This window comes from Echiichthys vipera (genome assembly GCF_963691815.1).
Source record: "Echiichthys vipera genome assembly, chromosome: 8".
Taxonomy (NCBI): Eukaryota; Metazoa; Chordata; class Actinopteri; order Perciformes; family Trachinidae; genus Echiichthys; species Echiichthys vipera.
Window position 1 is genome coordinate 12,431,405 of NC_139833.1, and position 20,227 is coordinate 12,451,631.

Here is a 20,227-nt window from a genome sequence, read left to right on the forward strand (position 1 = left end):
GGCACTACAGTAACAGATGGACTTAGAGGGATTACATGATTCAGGATGGGTCTGTGACATAAATTCCCAAGAAAGACAGAAAAGAGAGTAGAGTGGCGTGGAGACAGACGCTCAGTCACTCCATCGGCCTTGCATATGCGTCCGACCATTGGCCAAGAGGGTAAAGGGGAGGAGTGCAGCTGGGGAGGTTAAGAGTCACCGATGCTCATCCTGGAGGAGGAACACTAGTGACAGATGCAGGAAAAGATGAAGTCGATAGGGACACACAGAATCACTTCAAGATGAATCAACTAAAGTCAACTTCTTAAGGAGCTTTTTGATTTAAGGGCTCTTGAACGAGGCAGATCTAACAGATGACATACCGTACTCTAAGAAGTGAAAGGGTTTTACTTTGGTAGTTACCTCATGTCTGACCTGAAGAACTACAAGGTTCAAGAAAAGATCTTTGGTAGGTACTTGTCACTGATTCTTTTGAAATAACTGCAGATTAAAAATGTAGTTAATTGACAGAAGAGAGATTTTAAGCTTTTTTTTGGTTTATTGATAATATAGCTTTCAAATATTCTGCTCATGAGTGCAGGTGAAATGAGGCAAATGACATGTGTTCAGTTTCTAATCAGCTAATCAAAGCTTCTGGGAAAACATTTACCTTATATTGATCGAATGTATGTTTCTGCTGAACCAAGAATTTCCAGTTTTCTTTGATTGTAACTAAAGGAGTTAACATGTTAGATGTCGTTTTATTCTAAACAAAAAAAAATAGATTAGCTTGCATCCAACTTTTTCATGCTGTGAACTTTTGCAAGCATTGGTGACACTGTGCTGTATGTTTTACACATATCATCGCTGAGGATAAATGTTAATTGAGAAGAAATAATCTTGACATTGGAGGAAATTATGGTGATAATAAACAGTTGAAAACCATGGACACATACAGTTGGAGTTAAGGCCTTATTTTTTGAAAAATACATCTTGCAAAGATGTACAAATCTTTCTTTCAAAAAGTAGAATTTTGCTAAATTCAGTTGTGTTGTATTTCAGGGGCTGTGGGAGACATCACTGCACGAGATGCAGCAAACATGGTCAGGATGTACTTCACACTAAAACACACCTAACACAAACAGATTAAAGAAGATTATCTGGGATTACTAGCAGAAATTTCATTTACATCTGAGGTTTATCCATAATTTCATCATAAAAAGTAATCTCCTGTATTTTTTTTTTTTTTTGCCTTCCCCTGTCTTGTCTCCCACTTAGGGTGCAGCAGTGGAGTTCATAATGAGCGGCAGAGTCGGGCCTGAGCGTGTTAATCAGGAAGCAGGGAGACATTAGCTGACGTTGCAGGACAGCACGCGTTATTCTTCCAAAACCCCTGCTTTTAAACAGCTGGAGGACACATGTGACCTCTGACTGTTTGTTGACTCTTGAAGAGTTAGCTGTCCCCGTATGGACCCCCTGGTTTTAGCCTCTGTGCGTTCAATCCAGTCATTTAATTTTGTTTTATTGCCAGGTGATGGATTGGGTTTAAGGATGTCCTCTATCTCCTCTTTACAACTTTTAATGATAAATTCAAGTATTTTTTATGTTTTTTTGGTACGGTCGCTCTGATCTACTACACAAAAGGCTCTACAAGTGCTGGGGTCAGGGGATGTCTGGCCTCATCATTCACCGCAGGGATCAATAGCAGGATATCACGTTAAAGCTGTCTGGCCAGCATACTGTTATGTCCTTTCATTTCTCCTGGAGTGACCCACCGTCCACCTAAATCCCCTCTTGTTCATTTTTTTGTTCCATCTGTCCTTTCCCACGTGTATCAACTTCAGAGCATCTTATCCGGCTCACTCCCCTCTCGTCCTCTTTATCTTCCTCTCTTTTAATCACGCCGACTTCACAGTATCACTCTGTCAGATGTGTTTTGTCCTCTTCTGTTACATCACATGCATATTTTGCTTTCCATTTAAACCTGGCAGCTCATCACCTCTTTAAACCGCCCCCAAAACATCTGCCCTGCTCTCACGGCTCCATCTGTGACTCTGTCTTGTTTGTCCTATTCCCACGTGCAGCATCTTTGCCTTACCTTCTCCCCCTCTCTCTCCCTCTCTCTCTCTCTGGCCTCCCCCTGCCTCCCTCTTCACCTGTGTGGCCATGCTGGAGCGTCTGTCCCGTCGTTCTCGCTCCCTGCTCTCCCTGACCTTGACCACTCTGGCTCTGGCCCTGTCCATCCTGGCTCTCTGCACCTCTTACTGGTGTGAGGGCACCCACAAGGTGGTCAAGCCCCTCTGCCTGTCGCCTGTCAAAATGAAGAACTGTGGTCAGAACAACAGCGAGCCTTACACCACAGGTACATGACCACAGGCGTTTCACTATCTGTGGTAAACTGCATCAGTTCATGGATTCATCCTACTGTACATGGCGTCAACAGTGTTTTCCTGTCAGTAGTTCTTTTGCAATAGTCAGATGTAATTTGGATGTTGAAATGTTGTTACTGTCCAGGTATCAGCTTTCATCGCCATGGTTTACTCTGTTTGAGAAAAATACGCTTAGCAGGATAATGCGTCATTGTTTTAAGATACTTTAAGAAACGACTGTCTAATTTCCATTGATGATCAGATATTTGTATCCAAATAATCATCATAATTGACAAAACAGTCCTAACCCAGGCGCTACATACAAACTTTTTTCTGGAGCTTTCAACTGCATCTCATGGCCGTCATCTGCAGACTCTTATGTACAGCAGCAAAAGTACACTGACCAGATTCTGTAAGACTGGGGTGTGATTGAAAGCTTCCTCTAAAGTGGACTTAAAGAGACCAAGATGTTGAATGTGTGCATTGCACATCACTTTTTTTGAGAGTCTGTGCCTGTGGTTTGTTATTGGGCATCATCTATTAAGTTCTCCAAAAAAAACCTTGCAGCTTTCTGGCGTTGACTTACACAAAATTTTGGCCTTGACTTTTGTACCTGAGTCCACTGGATCTCTGATCTTTGCACTTGGGTAAAAGCCAAACAACTGATACCTCAAACTAATCTGACTGGATAAACTGACTGATTGTCCTTGGTTTGATGTTTTTTAATCTCTTTTTTTACATACCTTAGTCCCAACGTGAATTTAATTATGGCTCAGTATTAATCTGCGGGGTGTAAAGGTAGATCCCAAAGGTTTATTTTTGCTCCACGGGGGAGAGAGTGCACTCCCTGCTGCCAGGTTTTTCCCCCACGGATAAACTTAATCCACAATGAGATTAACAGCTCTAACTGCATGAAGGAATCATCTTTGATCACTATTTGTGTACTTGTAGAGAAAAATGTACCTTTACAGTGGTGGATTTAAGTCTCCCTTATGCTTCTAAACCTGATTTACAAACACACACACACACACACACACACACACACACACACACACACACACACACACACACACACACACACGTGGGATGACAAGGTGCTGGCTAAAGAGCATGTGACTGGAAACAAAGCAGCATCGTACTTTTGAGACTATGATGTGGTTCACAGACTTGTTTTGTGCACACTGTTTTATATCCCTATCTTAAAGCACATACTCTTTTTTTTCATTTCCAATAATTCCCCATTAACAAAAACCTGCATGCAAAGTGTGCGTATGTTGTTAAATTCTCCTTCTGACTTTTGGCGCTTGAGTTCATTTCCACCGAGTGAATCAGTTTTTGATGCTGATACCTCAAAGATGGTCCTGTGTTAGTTTTATGTGTGCATGATATTGCTCCTGCATATGTGGGGGTGTTTATCACACATTTTTAACACATGCAGGTCTGGATTGGTTTTGAGAAAAGATAGCATCGGTTTGGTGTCACGTGTTGGTGTCTCTATGTCTAAAGAGAGTAGTAGAGAGCTGTGCATGTTTGATCTTCTCATTGTCTTCCTCTTGTACTGTCACACAGAGAGTCCCACTCAGAACCCCTTCAACCGCACACTGTCTCCAGCCAGGAGGGACGAGCTGGCTAAGATCAGACAGAGGCAGCTTGCCAACGCAGTTCAATACATTTGGGAGACGGGAGAGGACAAGTTTGCTTTTAGATACTTTCACACTGGTTTCTGGGAAAGTTGTGAGAAACACAACGATGGTGAGATCACAAAGCACACGTCCAATCATACATATGTAAATGCATTTGCACCTGGTTCGTTCTCAGCTATACAAATCTTTTTATTGAAACTCAAAGAACAATGTTTTCTATCTTTATTTTCTTCATATCTGTACATTTGTTTGGCAGGGGAGAAATGCCGAAGCTTTATAGAGCTAACACCTGGAGAAACACAAGGTGAGTTGTGTGTCAGCTGAAATATAACAAACATTATATTATTATTTTTGCCCATTTTAAATATATATTGCTTTACTTTATAGATGTGTGTGTCAATTGTGAATGTATTTTCAAATGTTGCAGGTGTGCTGTGGCTGTCAGTCATTTCAGAGTTTACGTACATCGGTCTGCTGGGAATGGGCTTCTTACTGATGTGGCTGGAAGTCCTGTGTTCCCATAAAGAGATGCACTCGTTAAAAATCAACGCCTATGCAGCTATCTGTACTGTGTTATCAGGTTAGACTCTTCAACTGACTTCATTACCACCTGGATATCATGCTCTATTTTCATGGTTATCTTTTTTATTTCTGTCTTTTTTTGTTTCTTTCACCCTCCATGTAGGTCTTCTTGGGATGGTGGCCCATATGATGTACACCACAGTGTTTCAGATGACAGTCATTGTGGGCCCCAAAGACTGGAGGCCTCAGTCCTGGGACTACGGCTGGTCTTTTGCGTAGGTGGCTGTTCTTTAGAGACAGCATACAAGGCTATATTATTCAGACTATAGTGCCAAATCATAATTTTTTTACATATAGAGTAGGTCTAGATCACACTCTGAGTTATTTATTATTTACAGACACCCAACAATTTCTTCATGAGCAGCAGCAAGTTGCACTTTCTTTATATTTATCCAGCAATCTTGCGCACACTGACAGGGACTCCGAACTGACTCGGCTCTAGGTCTTTAACTATCCTAAATCTTCTCTGTTCCCAGTCTTGCCTGGGTGTCCTTCAGTTGCTGTATGGGGGCCGCTGTGGTCACACTCAACTCCTACACAAAGACCATCATCGAGCTTCGTCGCAGACAGAGGCTTCGTTTGGAGGAAGCAAGAAACGCCACTCACGCTCCTGCCTACGATGAAGTTGTCCCAGGAGGCGGGCTCTACTCCGTCAGCGGCCTGTTGCAGTGTCCAGATGGAATGATTGACGTAGCGTGGGCCCCGAACGGCAGTGTGGTTGGAGTGGGAAATGGGGATGTACCAACTCTGGTATTAGTAGGAGGCTGTGGGCCAGAGGGGTGTGAAGACTGTGAGAGAGAGATGGATGAGATGGATGTGGCCATGGACCGAGTTGACTCACCTTGTTAGGGGATCTTTTACATCCATCAGCTCGAAAAGGACTGAAAAAAGGATCAGTGTGAGCAAAGATCCATTTTTTTCTTTTCTTCCACTTTGACTTTCAGTGAATTTGGGACATACTCACTGTGCGGTGAGATCAATACATATCACACCGTAAAGACTATGAATATGTCACTGACGTGCAAGACTGCATGTTTTCTGGGTATTTCTCAGTGCCTCATGGTAGGAAAGTAAATGTGTGTCTCTATATGCATATAAATGTTTATATTATTTTATTGTTTATATATTAACATGCAGTGTTTCAAGCAATCACAGGACAGATGTTTCTTCTCCTGTTGATGCCTGAACAGAGTTCCTTTAGAGTAAATACAAAATATATTCTCATTTCATATCGGAGCGGAACATTCAACATCTTTTTTTTTTCAAGCTCTTCTGTCGCAAACTTTTGATGCAATGCACGTGCACCAGAGGCCACGTCAAATACAGTCTCTCTGCAGATGTGCAGACAAACCCATACGACCGACACATAGTGATAGAAAGATTACAGAGATTTTGAAAAGTCTGCTCTCTGATGTTGAACAGAAGATTATGTGTAAACCAGTAATCCCGAGTTGGATGGAAAGGAGGAGGAATGGAGATGGACGGCATGTGAAGGGATGGAGGGGTGGAGGGGGAAGCAGGTTGTCGGGGGTCAGAACCAAATTTGGAAAGAAACACACACACACACACACACACACACACACACACACACAAACACACAAACACCATGAGAACAACACACTTTCAGGGAAATAATTGTGGATATCACATTCAGGTATTTACTATGTTTAATGTAAAAGTATAAAGGCAGCAATTTCTAAATAAATGCACCAAAATTTACCTTAAATGTTTGTATGTTTCAAATGTGGGTTACTCTGGATGTACTGTCTGGGATAAAAATAATTGAAAACTTTAAGCCTAAAGCAGCATTTTGCTCGCATTTTATTACACATTATGTTTCTAGGTCATAGGAGATTTTATTGTTTTCTGGGAAAGACAAATAAATCGATATTCAAAACATAGATTTATGAGAAAACCTTTAATTGATTGTACAGGGAATAGAGCTAGAACCTCTATTAAGACATTTCCAGTGCTGTAAAAAAAACTTTAGTGAGCTAATATGTTAGCTAATGTACTAGTGTGATACTGCCGTTACCATTCATTTCTCTAGAGCCAAAATTTAATTTATCAACAATAGGAAAAAAGAATATGTATCACATCAGTACACCTTTTTACTGATACACACATTTTAAACATTAGCTATATGCCTCATTATCCTCTATTTGATATAAATTCATCAACAAACATCAGTCAAACAATATGACGTTAAACGCAAACTTATTGAAAAGTTAGTTGGCCATGACACTGCAGAGAGGAGTATTTACACCGAGTGGATTAAAGAGGAAAGGGAGGAGGAAACAGCTGATGCTGGGAGGGGGCCGAGGAAAAAATAAAACTTTCAAAGAGTTTAATGAGAAGGGATGAAATAGGAGCAACTTTATTGTTTCATCGGTTCATAGTGGATAAGACGCATTGCATTCTCATTTTCAATCACTCCTTTGATGAACTCTCCTTCAGCCAGTCGCTCTGTGAGGAGAGAGAGAGAGAGATAGAGAAAACAGTAAAACCAAGATATACAGTAAGGAGTGTGGGGTAAAGATGAGGCTGAATGATTCATCTGTTTCTTATCTGTGTGTGTGTGTGTGTGTGTGTGTGTGTGTGTGTGTGTGTGTGTGTGTGTGTGTGTGTGTGTGTGTGTGTGTGTGTGTGTGTGTGTGTGTGTGTGTGTGTGTGTGTGTGTGTGTGTGTGTGTGTGTGTGTGTGTGTGTGTGTGTGTGTGTGTGTGTGTGTGTGTGTGTGTGTGTGTGTGTGCGTGCGTGTGTGTGTGTGTGTGTGTGTGTGTGTGTCAGCAGCAGCATGTAATGCAATGGAGTCACTTAAAGTGTCATGATACGTGGCTGGTACACACATAATAAAGCTTGCATGACACATGTGATGCTGTAACCAGGGGGGATTTGCCCCCAGGTGGATTTATTGCTGTATTATTGTTAAGCCACACAGCTGTAAAAATCTAATCTTCCCTACAGGATGTAAGAACAGCTGTTGAAGAAAGGTAGTAAGAGCTTACACTGACTCTATCTCTTGCTAACATAAGTATGTAGTGATAAGAACACAATGACCTGGTCACAATGTATAGATACGCGTGTGTATTATTTCCTTTACCGTTGTCTTTCTTCTCGAAGTAAGACCACAGCTTGTTGGCTCTCTTCTCGGGTGTGTTCTCATCCTCTTGTAGCTTGCACTGCTCCTCCTTGGGGATCAGCTTAAATATGGCCTGAGAGAGGGGGGTAGGGTATAAGATCGGTGATAATGCTGCATCGTTTCTCTCACACAAATAACGTATGAAAAGTCAACACAGCACATAAAACGAACGTGTGGGAGCCAAGAAGAATGTCAGGACAAGCGAGAAAGCTCAAGTTAATTAGTGTCTTGTGATTTATAGGGAATCTGATGCAAAGCAACTTGACATTTAGAGAAAAGCTGCAGGCTTTTTTCCTATGTCTAGTCCCTGATTATTGTCATTAGCCCTTGTATACTCGTAGTTACTTGTAATTTGGCTGAATACAACTAAATCAAGTAGACTACAATTAAATCTTACATAAAATGTAGTCCGCAAATCCTCACATGACAACTGATCTGCCCACCAAATGCAGCTATAAGAGCAATCCTGGAGGGCTCGCCTGTCACAATGTGTATGTATACACGTAAAAAAAAAAAAGAAACGAAAAGAAGAATCAAGCAGCCTACAGCAGCACATTAAGACCCGTGTGCCAAGTCTCAGAGATAATGAATCTGGAATATGCCACTTAAAAAAAACCCAGCAGATTGTCAATAACTAAATGACTGTGCACTTTAGGTTCAGGCCTTTAAGTGTGTGTCCCACTTAGAAAGGAAGCACTCATCTCCCACATTTAAGACACCTAGATTAACATGGATTAGTGCCAAGACTCAGGCCGCAGGCCAAACACCAAGATGTCATCTCTTTTCTCCCTGGAATGTCCCTCCATCTTGCCCCTCTGATCTTGTGGTATGTATAGTTCACACTGTGAGTTTATAGTTACTGGCCACTTATAAATAATAAAACCAGATCAGTATCAAACAGTCGCTACAAATGTGGTTACGTTCAAAGGTACACTGTATTTACAAGCCATCATAGCTGTGCAGTATACTGTACCAAGCTAAACTATTGGCTAGTCCTGTCCTCCTCACTCACTTGTTTTCCAATTCAGTTTAATTAATTTTGGTCATTTTCAACATACCCAATGCAAACACATACATATATATGTAAAAAAAATAAATAATAATACGTCATTATCTTTTATGTGATGACAAATCAAAGCACGATTATGCTCACCAAAAAGGTGTAGGCTGAAGCCTTAGCTTATTCACCTACCCTGTTTGTACGGTTCCCTTTAGATTTCTTTACATTTTTTGTTAATCATCTTTTTATTTTTTATATTTTAAATCTACAAATTAAATCCGATGTCACTGGATTATATTTCTTTAATACTGATGATAGTTTCTGTGCATTTAGCAGATCTGTTTTTTGCCGTCCTCTCCTCTGTTGTAGGTTTCCGAACCTTTGGCAGGATGGTTTTAAAATGTAGCTATTTTGTGAAGCGGTTGTAAACGTGATGCACACGGACTCAGGCAAGTTGGCCAGGACTGAAATCCCATTACAATGCCAGCTGGATAGTCAGCTGATCTCCTTAAACCTCTTACAATACTATATGATTCTTCTCAGCACAGAAGATAAAACATACTCTACAACCTCCATCAGACTGAGTTTTGACTATATGAAAACAATGATTAACACCTATTGTATACAATAATTAGCATGAATACATCCAACAGTCCAAAGTGGCAGCCTCATGAATCAAGGAAACATGGATTAGCCTCAGGGCTGATGGGTAGTCCCTCTATAGACGGCGTAATACAAGAGTATTCTTGCTTAAGAGTCGGACTGCCTTCAGTACATTGTTGTTGAGAGTTAACCCTGTAATCACAGAGATTATCAGGGGTTTGGGGAAATTAGCTTTAGCTATAAACACATGTACTGAGCATTAGGTTCTGCTTCTGCAACTGTCACTGGTTATCTGTACTTCTCCATTAGAATTAACTTGTAAAAATATATAAATAAATAAAGAGACTGGCCAATTGGGCTAGCATTTCGTACTGCGACCTATATACCAATCAGAGGGATGGCCACTTGCTCTAATTAAAGCAACTCATGTTACATGATCCTTAAAGGGAGAGGGCAGAATACCAATCAAACCTGATAATATGATGCAGTTTAAAAAATACATTCTCAAAACTATTCTACTTAAAACTAAAAGGACCATAGAGCTGAATTAAAATCTTACTGGCATAGAAATGTCAAGGAAACTGAACATCATAAACTTAAAAAAGTAGCATATACAACAGGACTATGCACAATGCAAAGTAATCCTCTTACTTTGTTGTTTGTTTCACAACTTAGAATGAAACATTTCCCTGCAGACTATGAGAAACAGAACAGCTTAAATATTTCATGCTATGCTTATAGCAGCAATAAAGAGGAGCATTATGGTTTCTGCCTTTAGCGCTCCTCGTCGACACAGTTTGATACTACAGGACTTAAGATGATGTTTAGAGATGAATCTGAAGAGGCAACATGTTTAGAGCATGATACATGATCACACTGTACATCAGTGGTGGAAAGTAACTAAGTACATTTCCTTAAGTACAATTTTGAGGTATTTGTACTTTACCTAATTAATTCCATTTTAATCTACTTTATACTTCTACTCCACTACGTGTCAGAGGAAACATTGTACTTTTTACTCCACTACATTTATTTGCTAATTTTAGTTACTAATTACTTTACATATTCAGATTATTAAAATAAAACATTATAAAGAAATGCAATAACATACATTGTTATAGATGAAGCTACACAGCAGTATATAAAGTAAATAAAATCCACCATGTCTTTATCCGCTGCATTTCATTTAATCCATAATCAGAATCTAATATTCTGAAATGGGCCATTCTGCATAATGAGTACTTTTACTTTTTGAAATGTAGGTACATGTTGATGCAAATACTCTTGTACTTTTATTTTAGTAGAATTTTGAAAACAGGACTTTTACTTCTAACAGAATATTTCTACAGTGTGGTATTACTGCTTTTAGAAATAGTGAATATTATGAATTGCTTCTTGTCCTACTAGAACCACAATGAAAGTGTCTAATCAGTGTATCCCTATCTTACACATTACTGCATGTATCCCTCTCACCTGGCAGATCTCCGTCACTTCTGTCTTGTTGATGTATCCATTCTTGTCCACATCAAACAGCGAGAAGGCCCATTCCAGTTTTCGGGTCGTCTTCCCAGTGGAGGTCATGTGCAGTGCGATGATGTACTCCTTGAAGTCCAAGGTGCCGTCATCGTTGGTGTCGAAGGAGCGAAACACATGTCCTGCGTAGCTCTTGGCATCGCTGTCAGGGAAGAAGCGGGAGTAGATCTGCTCAAACTCTTCTGGTGTTATGCGTCCCGTCGGGCACTGCGTCTGAAAGTTCTCGTACCACTGGGAGATCTCATGTTCAGTAAATTTGGTGCTGAGCTTCAGGTCCTGCAGGATCTCCTTAGATAATGCGCTACTGGTTGTATTTCCCATGGCAGTTGCTTTCAGTGTCTTAGTGATGTGTCAAACTCACAGGCAAATATTTGCCACCTGAGTTTTTCTTCTCCTGTGGGTTTGACCTCTCCTTTGGATGTTTGAGTGCCAAAGAGAACCCTGAAGTGAGAAAAAAAATAGATTTACACATATGGTACAGTCCACTTATGAAATCCTAAATGTGTTATTAATACTATATCAATAAATCCCAGTGCGTAGATGGCCAAACATGCAGAAAAGCTTACCTGTGTGCGTTGTTTAAGCAGATGATGTCTAGAGAATTGAGTGTGTGTCTGGACAGTAAGACAGTGAGAGATAAGCAGGGCAGGGGGAAACATACTCCTACCATGGACGACTGGGTTAATTCTGTTAATGCGGGATTTAAGGTGGCTGAGCTTTTGACTAAAATGAACCCCCTGGATCCTACTTTTGTCTCTGGAAGTCTAGAAATATCTACAGCACATGACAGTGTTGAGTTCATTCCTCCACTTATTCTTATATTATTTATAAACAGAAGGAATTCAGAAGGAGTCATGCTGTGTGATAGTGTAACCAAGAAGCTTATTAATAACTCAAAATTGAATCAACAGAGGTTCAATGCATTTGACTGTATGCTTGTGGTTACAACCCCTTTATGAAATTAAGAAGTATTTGGATGCTATATAATCCATTACTTTTAAAACACAGGCCAGCAGATCGAGAACATGTTAACATGGCTCCAGGTCTTTTTATCAAAACGTTAAATTCAGGTTCTTTAGTAGTGCGTCTGCTATTTCAGTAGTGGCCTTTCAATGGGTTTAGTTGACCACTGACACCTAATTCCTGAGGACCATCTGTCCAGGCCGTTTAACTCCTCTCTACCTACAATCCCACCCACGCCCCTCACATCATCTTCGCTAGCGGCCTTCTCAGTGCGTGACCTCCTTCCTGTCCTACATGAGCTAGGATGTCCTTTAATTTACTTTTCTGTCTCAGGGTTTGTTGTACTGAGCTGAATGTTTAAGAGTTTTGCCTGTCTTTCCTTGCTCTTAAAATCATGCCATCTTGTTAAGGTGCCGATCGCTCCTTTCTATTCAGCCTCTTTTGATCCTGGGTTTGACTTTTCCCTCCTCAAAGTATTGTCTCATGCACTAAAGGCGTCTAACTGACACAAACATGCACACTCATTACTTTTGCCTTCTTTTCTACCCACCCCCTTGTAACTCAGACACAGGCTGTGTTGGAAATCACTTACTCATGTACTGCTTAATACACACTCAATGTGTACGTCAGGGCTGCCAAACTTTAGTCCGTCTCACACTTTCTAGCATTCGGCTATTGAGACGTGGTAAGGTTGTTCCTGGCTGCTGATTCAGGATCTGTTTTTTAGAACATTACATTAAATGCATTGATTGAGTTTGTTGTAAGAAGACATATTAATCTTGTGTATAGATTCATCCTAATATCAGCATCGGAAAGACACTATTATGGTCTTGAACAGGACTCGATTTGCTCTGGATTCGGTCTCAACCTGGACTTGGTCTTAGACTTCAGCCCTGGTGTATGTTCTGCATACTGCCTACTAAATTAACGCCATTAACAACAAAGTGTTCACACTGAAGTATACTCAAGCAATAAGTCTTCTCTGCATCACATGACTGTATTGATCACAACGTTACCAGTCCGAACTATGGTTGAATAAAAATTGTTCCTTGCAGATGTGAATCAACATTACCTCTTCCACTCAATTTTCCAGTAATATTTATTTATTCAAAACCATCAATAGTTTAGTGTTAAATATGTTTTCTATAGTACATTATATGTGAGCTTCTGCGTTTGTCTTCTTAGCTGTACCTTAACATCACTCGCCATCATTCCTAATGATTTTATCCTATGTTCAATTATTGAAACTGTCTGCATCGCAGACCGTAATGCATTTTAGGATATAATTCAATTCTAATGTACACAACCAGGGATTTCTCAATAAAAAAAAATCCTGGTATGCACTATATAGTCAATTTTAAGCCATACTACGTCATTTGGGCCTTTCTCTGTATATAGTCACTCAATTATTATTATTATTATCAACAGTACATTGAACTTGTGGCTGAGACATTTACATCATCTGTCAGTTTTCTGGATGTCTGCTTTGCTTAGGCTAAAAGTATTACCGGTATCTTGATTTTCTTAACTGCTGTTTTAGTCTAACTCTAAGTTAGTAAGTTAGTTAAGTAACTCTAGTCTAAAAAGTTTGTGTTACAAATTTTGCCATTTTTTTGTGTATTGAAACATGAACGATGACAGCATTAGTAGCACTTCGTATGTACACTGTTGATTACATTGTATGATTATCATTCATGTCTTATTTTTTGCAGCAGGATTTTCTTTGCTCCATAAATATGCTCAGTGAGTCCATCTATTGGATTACTTCTGACCTGCCCCCGTCCCACCCAATCCAACACTTAGCCAATTACCATCATCATCATCCTGTGAGTGCCACGGCCAATAGAATTACCCCCTCCTCTCCACAAAACGCTCTGTGACACCTGACCCGTACCCTAGGCTCAACTAATTGCTAGAGCTAGAGCAAACGGGGATTTGTGGTCACTTTTGAAACGTTTATCTCACTTTTGGAGAAGGTGAGGATTCATATAATGTTGATGCAAGAACAATCTATAGCACCTAAGCACAATAATGACAATTATTTGATTTAAAAAAAAAAGATAGTTAAAAATAGACATCATTTAAAAATAGAGCAGTAACAGGTGAAGATTTATTTATAGTAGAAGTCAACACGTCGAGAAATATCCGCACTTAGGCCACTGCTTCACTACTGGCAAAATTCCAGTTGGCTGAGCAGCGTTATAGCCAATTAACTGGTGCATCAAGCTTCACCTGTGTTACAGCATCGACCTGTCAGCCACCTCAACGTCAGCACTGACATATATCCTGTAAATCTGCACCACTGTCTGTCAACAAGTTAGGATCATTCATTCATGTGTTTCATGTACTTGTTGCAATTAAATGTTTTTCCATTTTTAATTTGTGTTTGATTATTAACGCTTATTTCTCACATGAAAAGCCCAATAACAACGTGACAGTTCAAAGAGAACTCATATTAATCAGGCTAATTGCATTTGTATTTCATGATGGTCACAATGTTTAATAGTAAAACTCACGTCCCAAAGTTTGGGAAGTAAAGGCACTCATGAAACAATATCCACCTCGTTACCAGTGACGCGGGAAATGTGAATGCTTAACAGGAAAATATATTTAAGAAAAAAAGAAAAATCTGTTCTCAGCCCAAACAATGCTTTGGTGGGACACAACACAAACGTTAAGACTGAAAGAGAGAGGAAAAGAGGAAGGGAGTTGTTCCTAGATAAATATCTGGTAATGGGTTATAATGACGCGTAATGATGGACAAGAGTTTCCTACTGAGCACAAGGGAAGAGAGGAACAAACAACCAGTGACAACAATCTTGACAATTGTATCCACCATCTTGTGAGGCCTCACATTGCAACGTATATGATAAACGTAACAGCACTTGGGGCCCCTGCCTCGTTTTCTACACCCATTGTCCAGAGAGAGGGAGAGTCAGCAGCACATTTCGGCTTTTACTAAAATCCCTCGCATACCTGGACAAAATATATCACATCGATGAACTAAAGGGACCTTCACTTAACGCAATGTCCGCTGACATCTGAGCTCCTGATTCAACACGGAGGTAAGCAATGCTGTCCTTTTCATAAATATACAACATTTTAGCTGTTCTTTATATCAACATAGTGTCTTGATTTTGCAATGACTTATAAATCCATAGAAATTTCTGGTGTAAGCATGCGTCCTACTCTTTCACATTCTGTTATATCCAACTGTTAACAAAGTAAAGCTGTGTATTTCTGGGAAACTTGTGATCTTGACCTGTTGTCCATTGGGTGGAAGTGGGTTGAGACTTATGTATTGCAGTTTTCTGAACTGAGGGCATTATAGTTATTCCCAATATTTTTTGGTTCTGAGAAATAAAACATCACCTGTATTTATACCTAAACTTTAATTCACTTTCTTTCTATATTAATTAAATTCTGTAGAAACACTTGGACCTATTTTAGTTGTTTGGAGTTTAAGTGACCAATGTTAAAATATCATTATTATTATTATTATTATATATTTTCTAAACCCAACAGACATTACGTTCTTATGCTGTGGAGCCATACCTCGTTTACACCCACAGACCTTTACTTTAAATTGTAGTGAAGACCCAAAGATACCAAACGTATAAGGCTGTGGTTTTGGAAAACATATAAATGATGCATAAGATATCTTTGGTGGAATAAAATAACATGGTTTGAATATTTAACTCAGTGTAAACATCACATAGCTCCGAGGGGAAAAGATAAGCTACAAAAGGGGAAATAAAGAAGGAAAGTTGGATGTTACAGGGTTTTTTTAAACTATGTGTCATGTTGTAGGAGTAAGACAGAAGAAGAATCTGCAAAATCGCTTTTTGCCATCTGACTGGGGAATTGAAACCGACCATGACAACCAAAATGGAAACGCTTGATCCTTCAACTCTCCCAAATGTCACTTCTACCGTCACCTACGACCCTAAATCGGAGATGGTGACCTTACCAGAAGGTGTCGTCTCAGTGGCCGGCATCACCGCGGTGACCGGGGGTGTTGAGCTGTCCTGTGGATCCTGTATGTTGGCCTTTGGTTTTTGGGGAACGCTCATCGGCTTTAGTTGTGTAGCGGTGGGGCTGTGGGACCAGCTGAACCATTTTCGAGGAGGAACATCTCCCTTACTGGGACTGGGATTTGTGATTCTGGCCCTGTGTTTCTTGGTGGTGGGAAGTGTGGTGGCATTTTACCTCCTGACGAAGAAGAAGAGAGAGATGACAAGAGAGGCGAGAGAGGACGGAAAAGAAGTTCTTGTAGAGAGTGGGAGGGTAATTAAAAAGGTTACAGTATGAAGAATAATGGGGAAATGAATGACAAATCTGCACAAAAATGCTGAATGGACCGTTCTGTAAATAACACAAAATAATACTGGGCAGGAAAAAAGTCATTCTTATCCTTTACCAGGGTTACTCCTGCTCTTCCCTTTCTTATCTTTCAATTTGAATCATGTGCCAATGCAAATCCTGTTTTACCAGGAGACATATAACATATTCCCTTATATCAACAGCTATCTTTACTAGTTACTTTGATGATTGAGACAAAACAGTATGTAGGCTTTGTTGCATTGTTATAGATTAAACTACCCAGCCAGCAGTATGAAGTGCATAAATATAATACTCTGAAAGGGTTCACGCTGCTGCCCGATGAATACTTTATTTATTTGTACTTCCACTTAAGTAAAATTATGACTACAGGGAATTTACTTGTACTGTTTTTATATTTAGGTATTGCTACTTTTATTCAAGTAGCACTTTGTAATCTTTCCACCACTGCCTTTACTGTTTTATTAGTTTGTTTATTTGTTTTTACTCATGATGCCTGTATTTTCTTTCCTTCTCACAACTGCCAATTTGACATGCACCAACCATGTAGGCAGACAATGTAGAGTATGTAATAAATGGACTACATGTAAAATGTGTATGTTTGCGTGTGTGAATGAGAAATGGAGTGACACTGTTTGGGTGCATATCAATTTCTATGTCCAAGCACTTTTCCAATAAAGGCTGACGGCAGGACTTGTGAAAATAGCATTAGATTAAACACAACAAATTCAGTGATAGTAGTAGTGAATCGGAAAAATATGATATACAGAAATTAAGAGTTGACTTTTAGTAGGAAACGCACAAGTGTTTCTAATAAAATGAGTGATGGCTCATCCTTAAATGTATTATTTAAAGAATTTTTATTAGGCGTTTCCAATTCAATTTTATTTACAGTTCTAAATCATAACAAAAGTTATCTCATGACACTTTACATATGGAGCAGGTAAAGACCACACTCTGTGACTTATTTATGATTTACATGGACCCAACAATCCCCCCGCAGAGTATGGTGGCAACGAAAACCTTCCCTTTAACAGGCAGGGACGTCAAACAGACCAGCTCTATGGAGGACGGACATCTGCGTGACTGGTGGGGGAGGAAGAAAAGGAGAGAGAAAAGACAGACAGATGGACAGAGAGACAGTCCCACAGATGCAAGCAACCACAAAAGTAACAGTAATTATGATAATATCTATAGTAATGTGAATATGACTTATATGTTATGGCAGTTAATACAGCAGAATATTAGAAACCAGCACAGCTAAGGTGATGGAATATGACAATGATAAAAATTATGGTGGTAAATATGATCAATGATGAGTAATGGTAATAACAGCTGTGAGATATATATTACTGATGATGTTTTTATGGCTACAAATGTTATAATTTATGAAACTAATGATAGTATATATGAGTAATAGTGATAACAGCAGCAGGAAGCATCACGCAGCACCACAGCAGCAGGCACCACCACGATCAGCAGAGACCTGTGAGACGACAAAGCACAAACAACACCTGGAAGAAGTTAAATTAGTAACCTGCTTTGATGAGACATGAATGATACAGAGAGAGAGGAGAGAAGCTCAGAGTATCAGGAACTCGGCCTATAGCAACATAATTAAGCATAACAAAATCAGCTTAGGCCCAGTACATGCAGGCTGTAAGAGAAATCAAAAGCCGATAACAACATAGCTAAGGGCTAGTAAGCCATAGCTGTAAGCTTTAGTTTTAAGTTTACTCTTAAATATGGGGACGGTGTCTGCCTCCCGAATAACACTTGGGAGTTGGTTCCACAGGAGAGGAGCTTGGTAGCCAGTGCAAAGAAGCTAATACAGGAGAAATATGTTCTCTTCTATTTGTTTTAGTTAGTACACGAGCTGCAGCATTTTGGACCAACTGGAGACTCTTAACAGACTTATTGGAGCAGCCTGATAATCAGGAGTTGCAATAGTCCAGCCTAGAAGTAACAAATGCATGGACTAGTTTCCTGCATCTTTCTGAGACACAATATTCCTAGTTTTTGCAATATTACGCTGGTGAAAATATTTCCTGAAATGTCAAAATATCTTCTGTGGAAAAGGCCATTTATGTTGAGAGTGAGAGAACAACAGTAAGTCCCCATAAAGAAAACAAAACACATTAATTAATTTAGTCCACAAAAGTAAAAAAGAGTGAAACACATTACTGTGAGTCCAACAGTAAATGTTCAGTTACCAAGCAACACATTTGCCTCAGATAGCTTAGCTAGCTTAGCTAGCTTAGCTAGCTTGGTTAGCTAGTACTAAACTGCTCACAGAAAGATAATTAATTAAACATCTCAAATTACAGTCACACAATAACTAGAAGCATTGTAGTACTTACAGGTAATGGTCAAACAAGGGGATTTAAAGGGAGCTTATATTTGCTTGGTGACCGATCTGACAAAATGTTGGAAGTAGCCTAGCAACAGCATGAACCTAACTGCTGGTGAACCTCTGAACATAAACTGACATGTCTACATATAAGCCTCTTTTACTTTGTAGCTGTAAATGTGTTATTGTGTGAATTTACTGATCCCTTTATGTTGCCTTAATTATATATACATATACGTTATATATATGATCTGTCAGTCTTAACCCCAAAGATATTCAGTTTAATATAATAGCCTAATAATCATAGAAAACGAAATATCCATATTTGAGAGGCTGAAAAAAAACACGTTGTGCCATTTTTTTTTTAAAAATTGTCAAAATAGTTGCCAATTATTTTTCTGTCAATCAACTAATCCAGAGATCTTCAACAGGGGGTCCTCAGAGTTACTGCAGGGGTCTGCTTAATTGTTTGATAATATTTCCAACTTTAAAAAAAAAAGAAAATGTCTGAAAATATACATTAACATGAATGCAATGTATAAATGTGTGAAAAAAAAAATACATTTATACAACCTTGATGATAGGCTTACTGGCTCATAGGCACTTATGTAGCCACTAAGGGGGTCATGCACATGTATGTTTAACATTAACATATGACGTATAAATATATGAATATGTTAATAGTGATCATTGTTATATCTTAGTATCAAAAGCTGTGTTTATAGGCTTTAGGTTTGATATGCTCTGCTCTGCTCCTTCTACCTGGAAGATGCTGCAAAAAGACTAGAAATGAACTGAACTGATATCTTTAAAGGCTTTTAAATCCAGGCTGAGAGCACTTGAGACGACCTCCTTCACTTGTAACTGTTTTTTAATACTTTATTTGTTGTCTGTATATTGTAACTTTTGAACTTTTGCAGCCTCTTGGCCAGGACTCCGTCGAAAAAGAGGTTTTTAATCTCAATTGGACTTAAGGTTAAATAAATAAAATAAAAATGCAACTTAACTTAATACAATATTGGCTGCGTCTCTCTTTCAGCTAAGAAGTCCCCGGCTTAAAACAATGAAGCGCCCTGAACTTATGGACCAGTTGTCGCAGCTCTACGTGGGTGATATGAAGAAGTAGGCTAAGGCCAGAAAAGCTGGACAGGATCCTATCTTAAATTGCTACTAAGGGCAGTTCAACAGAACAGAAATCAACATAAATCATGAGGGAGCAGAAAGGAGAGCGGGCCCAGGATATGTGTTCCTGTCTCCATCTGCTGGAATCAAAACAAACTACTTCACCCAGTGACATTCCTACACGTTTCCTACTGTCCCTCACTGTGTGAAATAACTTGTCCAAGCTGTTTTCATAGTGATCATTTTGCAGCACTTTCTTTGCAATAAAGACAGAGGGTTTTGCGGGGATGCCTCTATTAAACTTTAATGTGTTTCAGTCGGTCAGTGCCTTTTAACTTGACACCTGAATTACTTTAATAACAGAAAAGAACAGAAACCAGCTATAGCTCTCAGGTATGTGAAGTATTTCAACAGGTATGTCCGACTTTACTCAGATCACCTGACAACCTCTCTGGTCACGTGTCATCGTTCAAGTTACAGGAAACTTTTTTTTCTCCTTCTGAAAACAAAACTGCCCTCGTCCCGCCTCTTCTCGCCGCCTATTGGTTACAGCCGACGAGTCCAGCGCTCTGATTGGCTGGCCTGAGAAACATGTCTGCGC

General features: G+C 39.5%; 2 protein-coding genes across 2 annotated transcripts; one reads left to right on the plus strand and one right to left on the minus strand.

The window, feature by feature from the left end:
• Positions 1–2,145: 2,145 nt before the first annotated feature.
• On the plus strand, positions 2,146–5,722 carry LOC310950043 (germ cell-specific gene 1-like protein; the record flags this gene model as incomplete). Its single annotated transcript, XM_083917707.1, has 6 exons — positions 2,146–2,341; positions 3,918–4,100; positions 4,248–4,295; positions 4,419–4,571; positions 4,677–4,788; positions 5,050–5,722. The coding sequence occupies 6 exons, from the start codon at positions 2,146–2,148 to the stop codon at positions 5,420–5,422; spliced, it is 1,065 nt and encodes a 354-aa protein (XP_083773833.1). The 3' UTR covers positions 5,423–5,722.
• A 1,228-nt stretch (positions 5,723–6,950) lies between these two features.
• On the minus strand, positions 6,951–11,171 carry rcvrn2 (recoverin 2; the record flags this gene model as incomplete). The annotated part of the gene is made up of 3 exons (XM_083918846.1): positions 6,951–7,039; positions 7,676–7,787; positions 10,791–11,171. The coding sequence occupies 3 exons, from the start codon at positions 11,169–11,171 to the stop codon at positions 6,951–6,953; spliced, it is 582 nt and encodes a 193-aa protein (XP_083774972.1).
• Between the last annotated feature and the right edge of the window lie 9,056 nt (positions 11,172–20,227).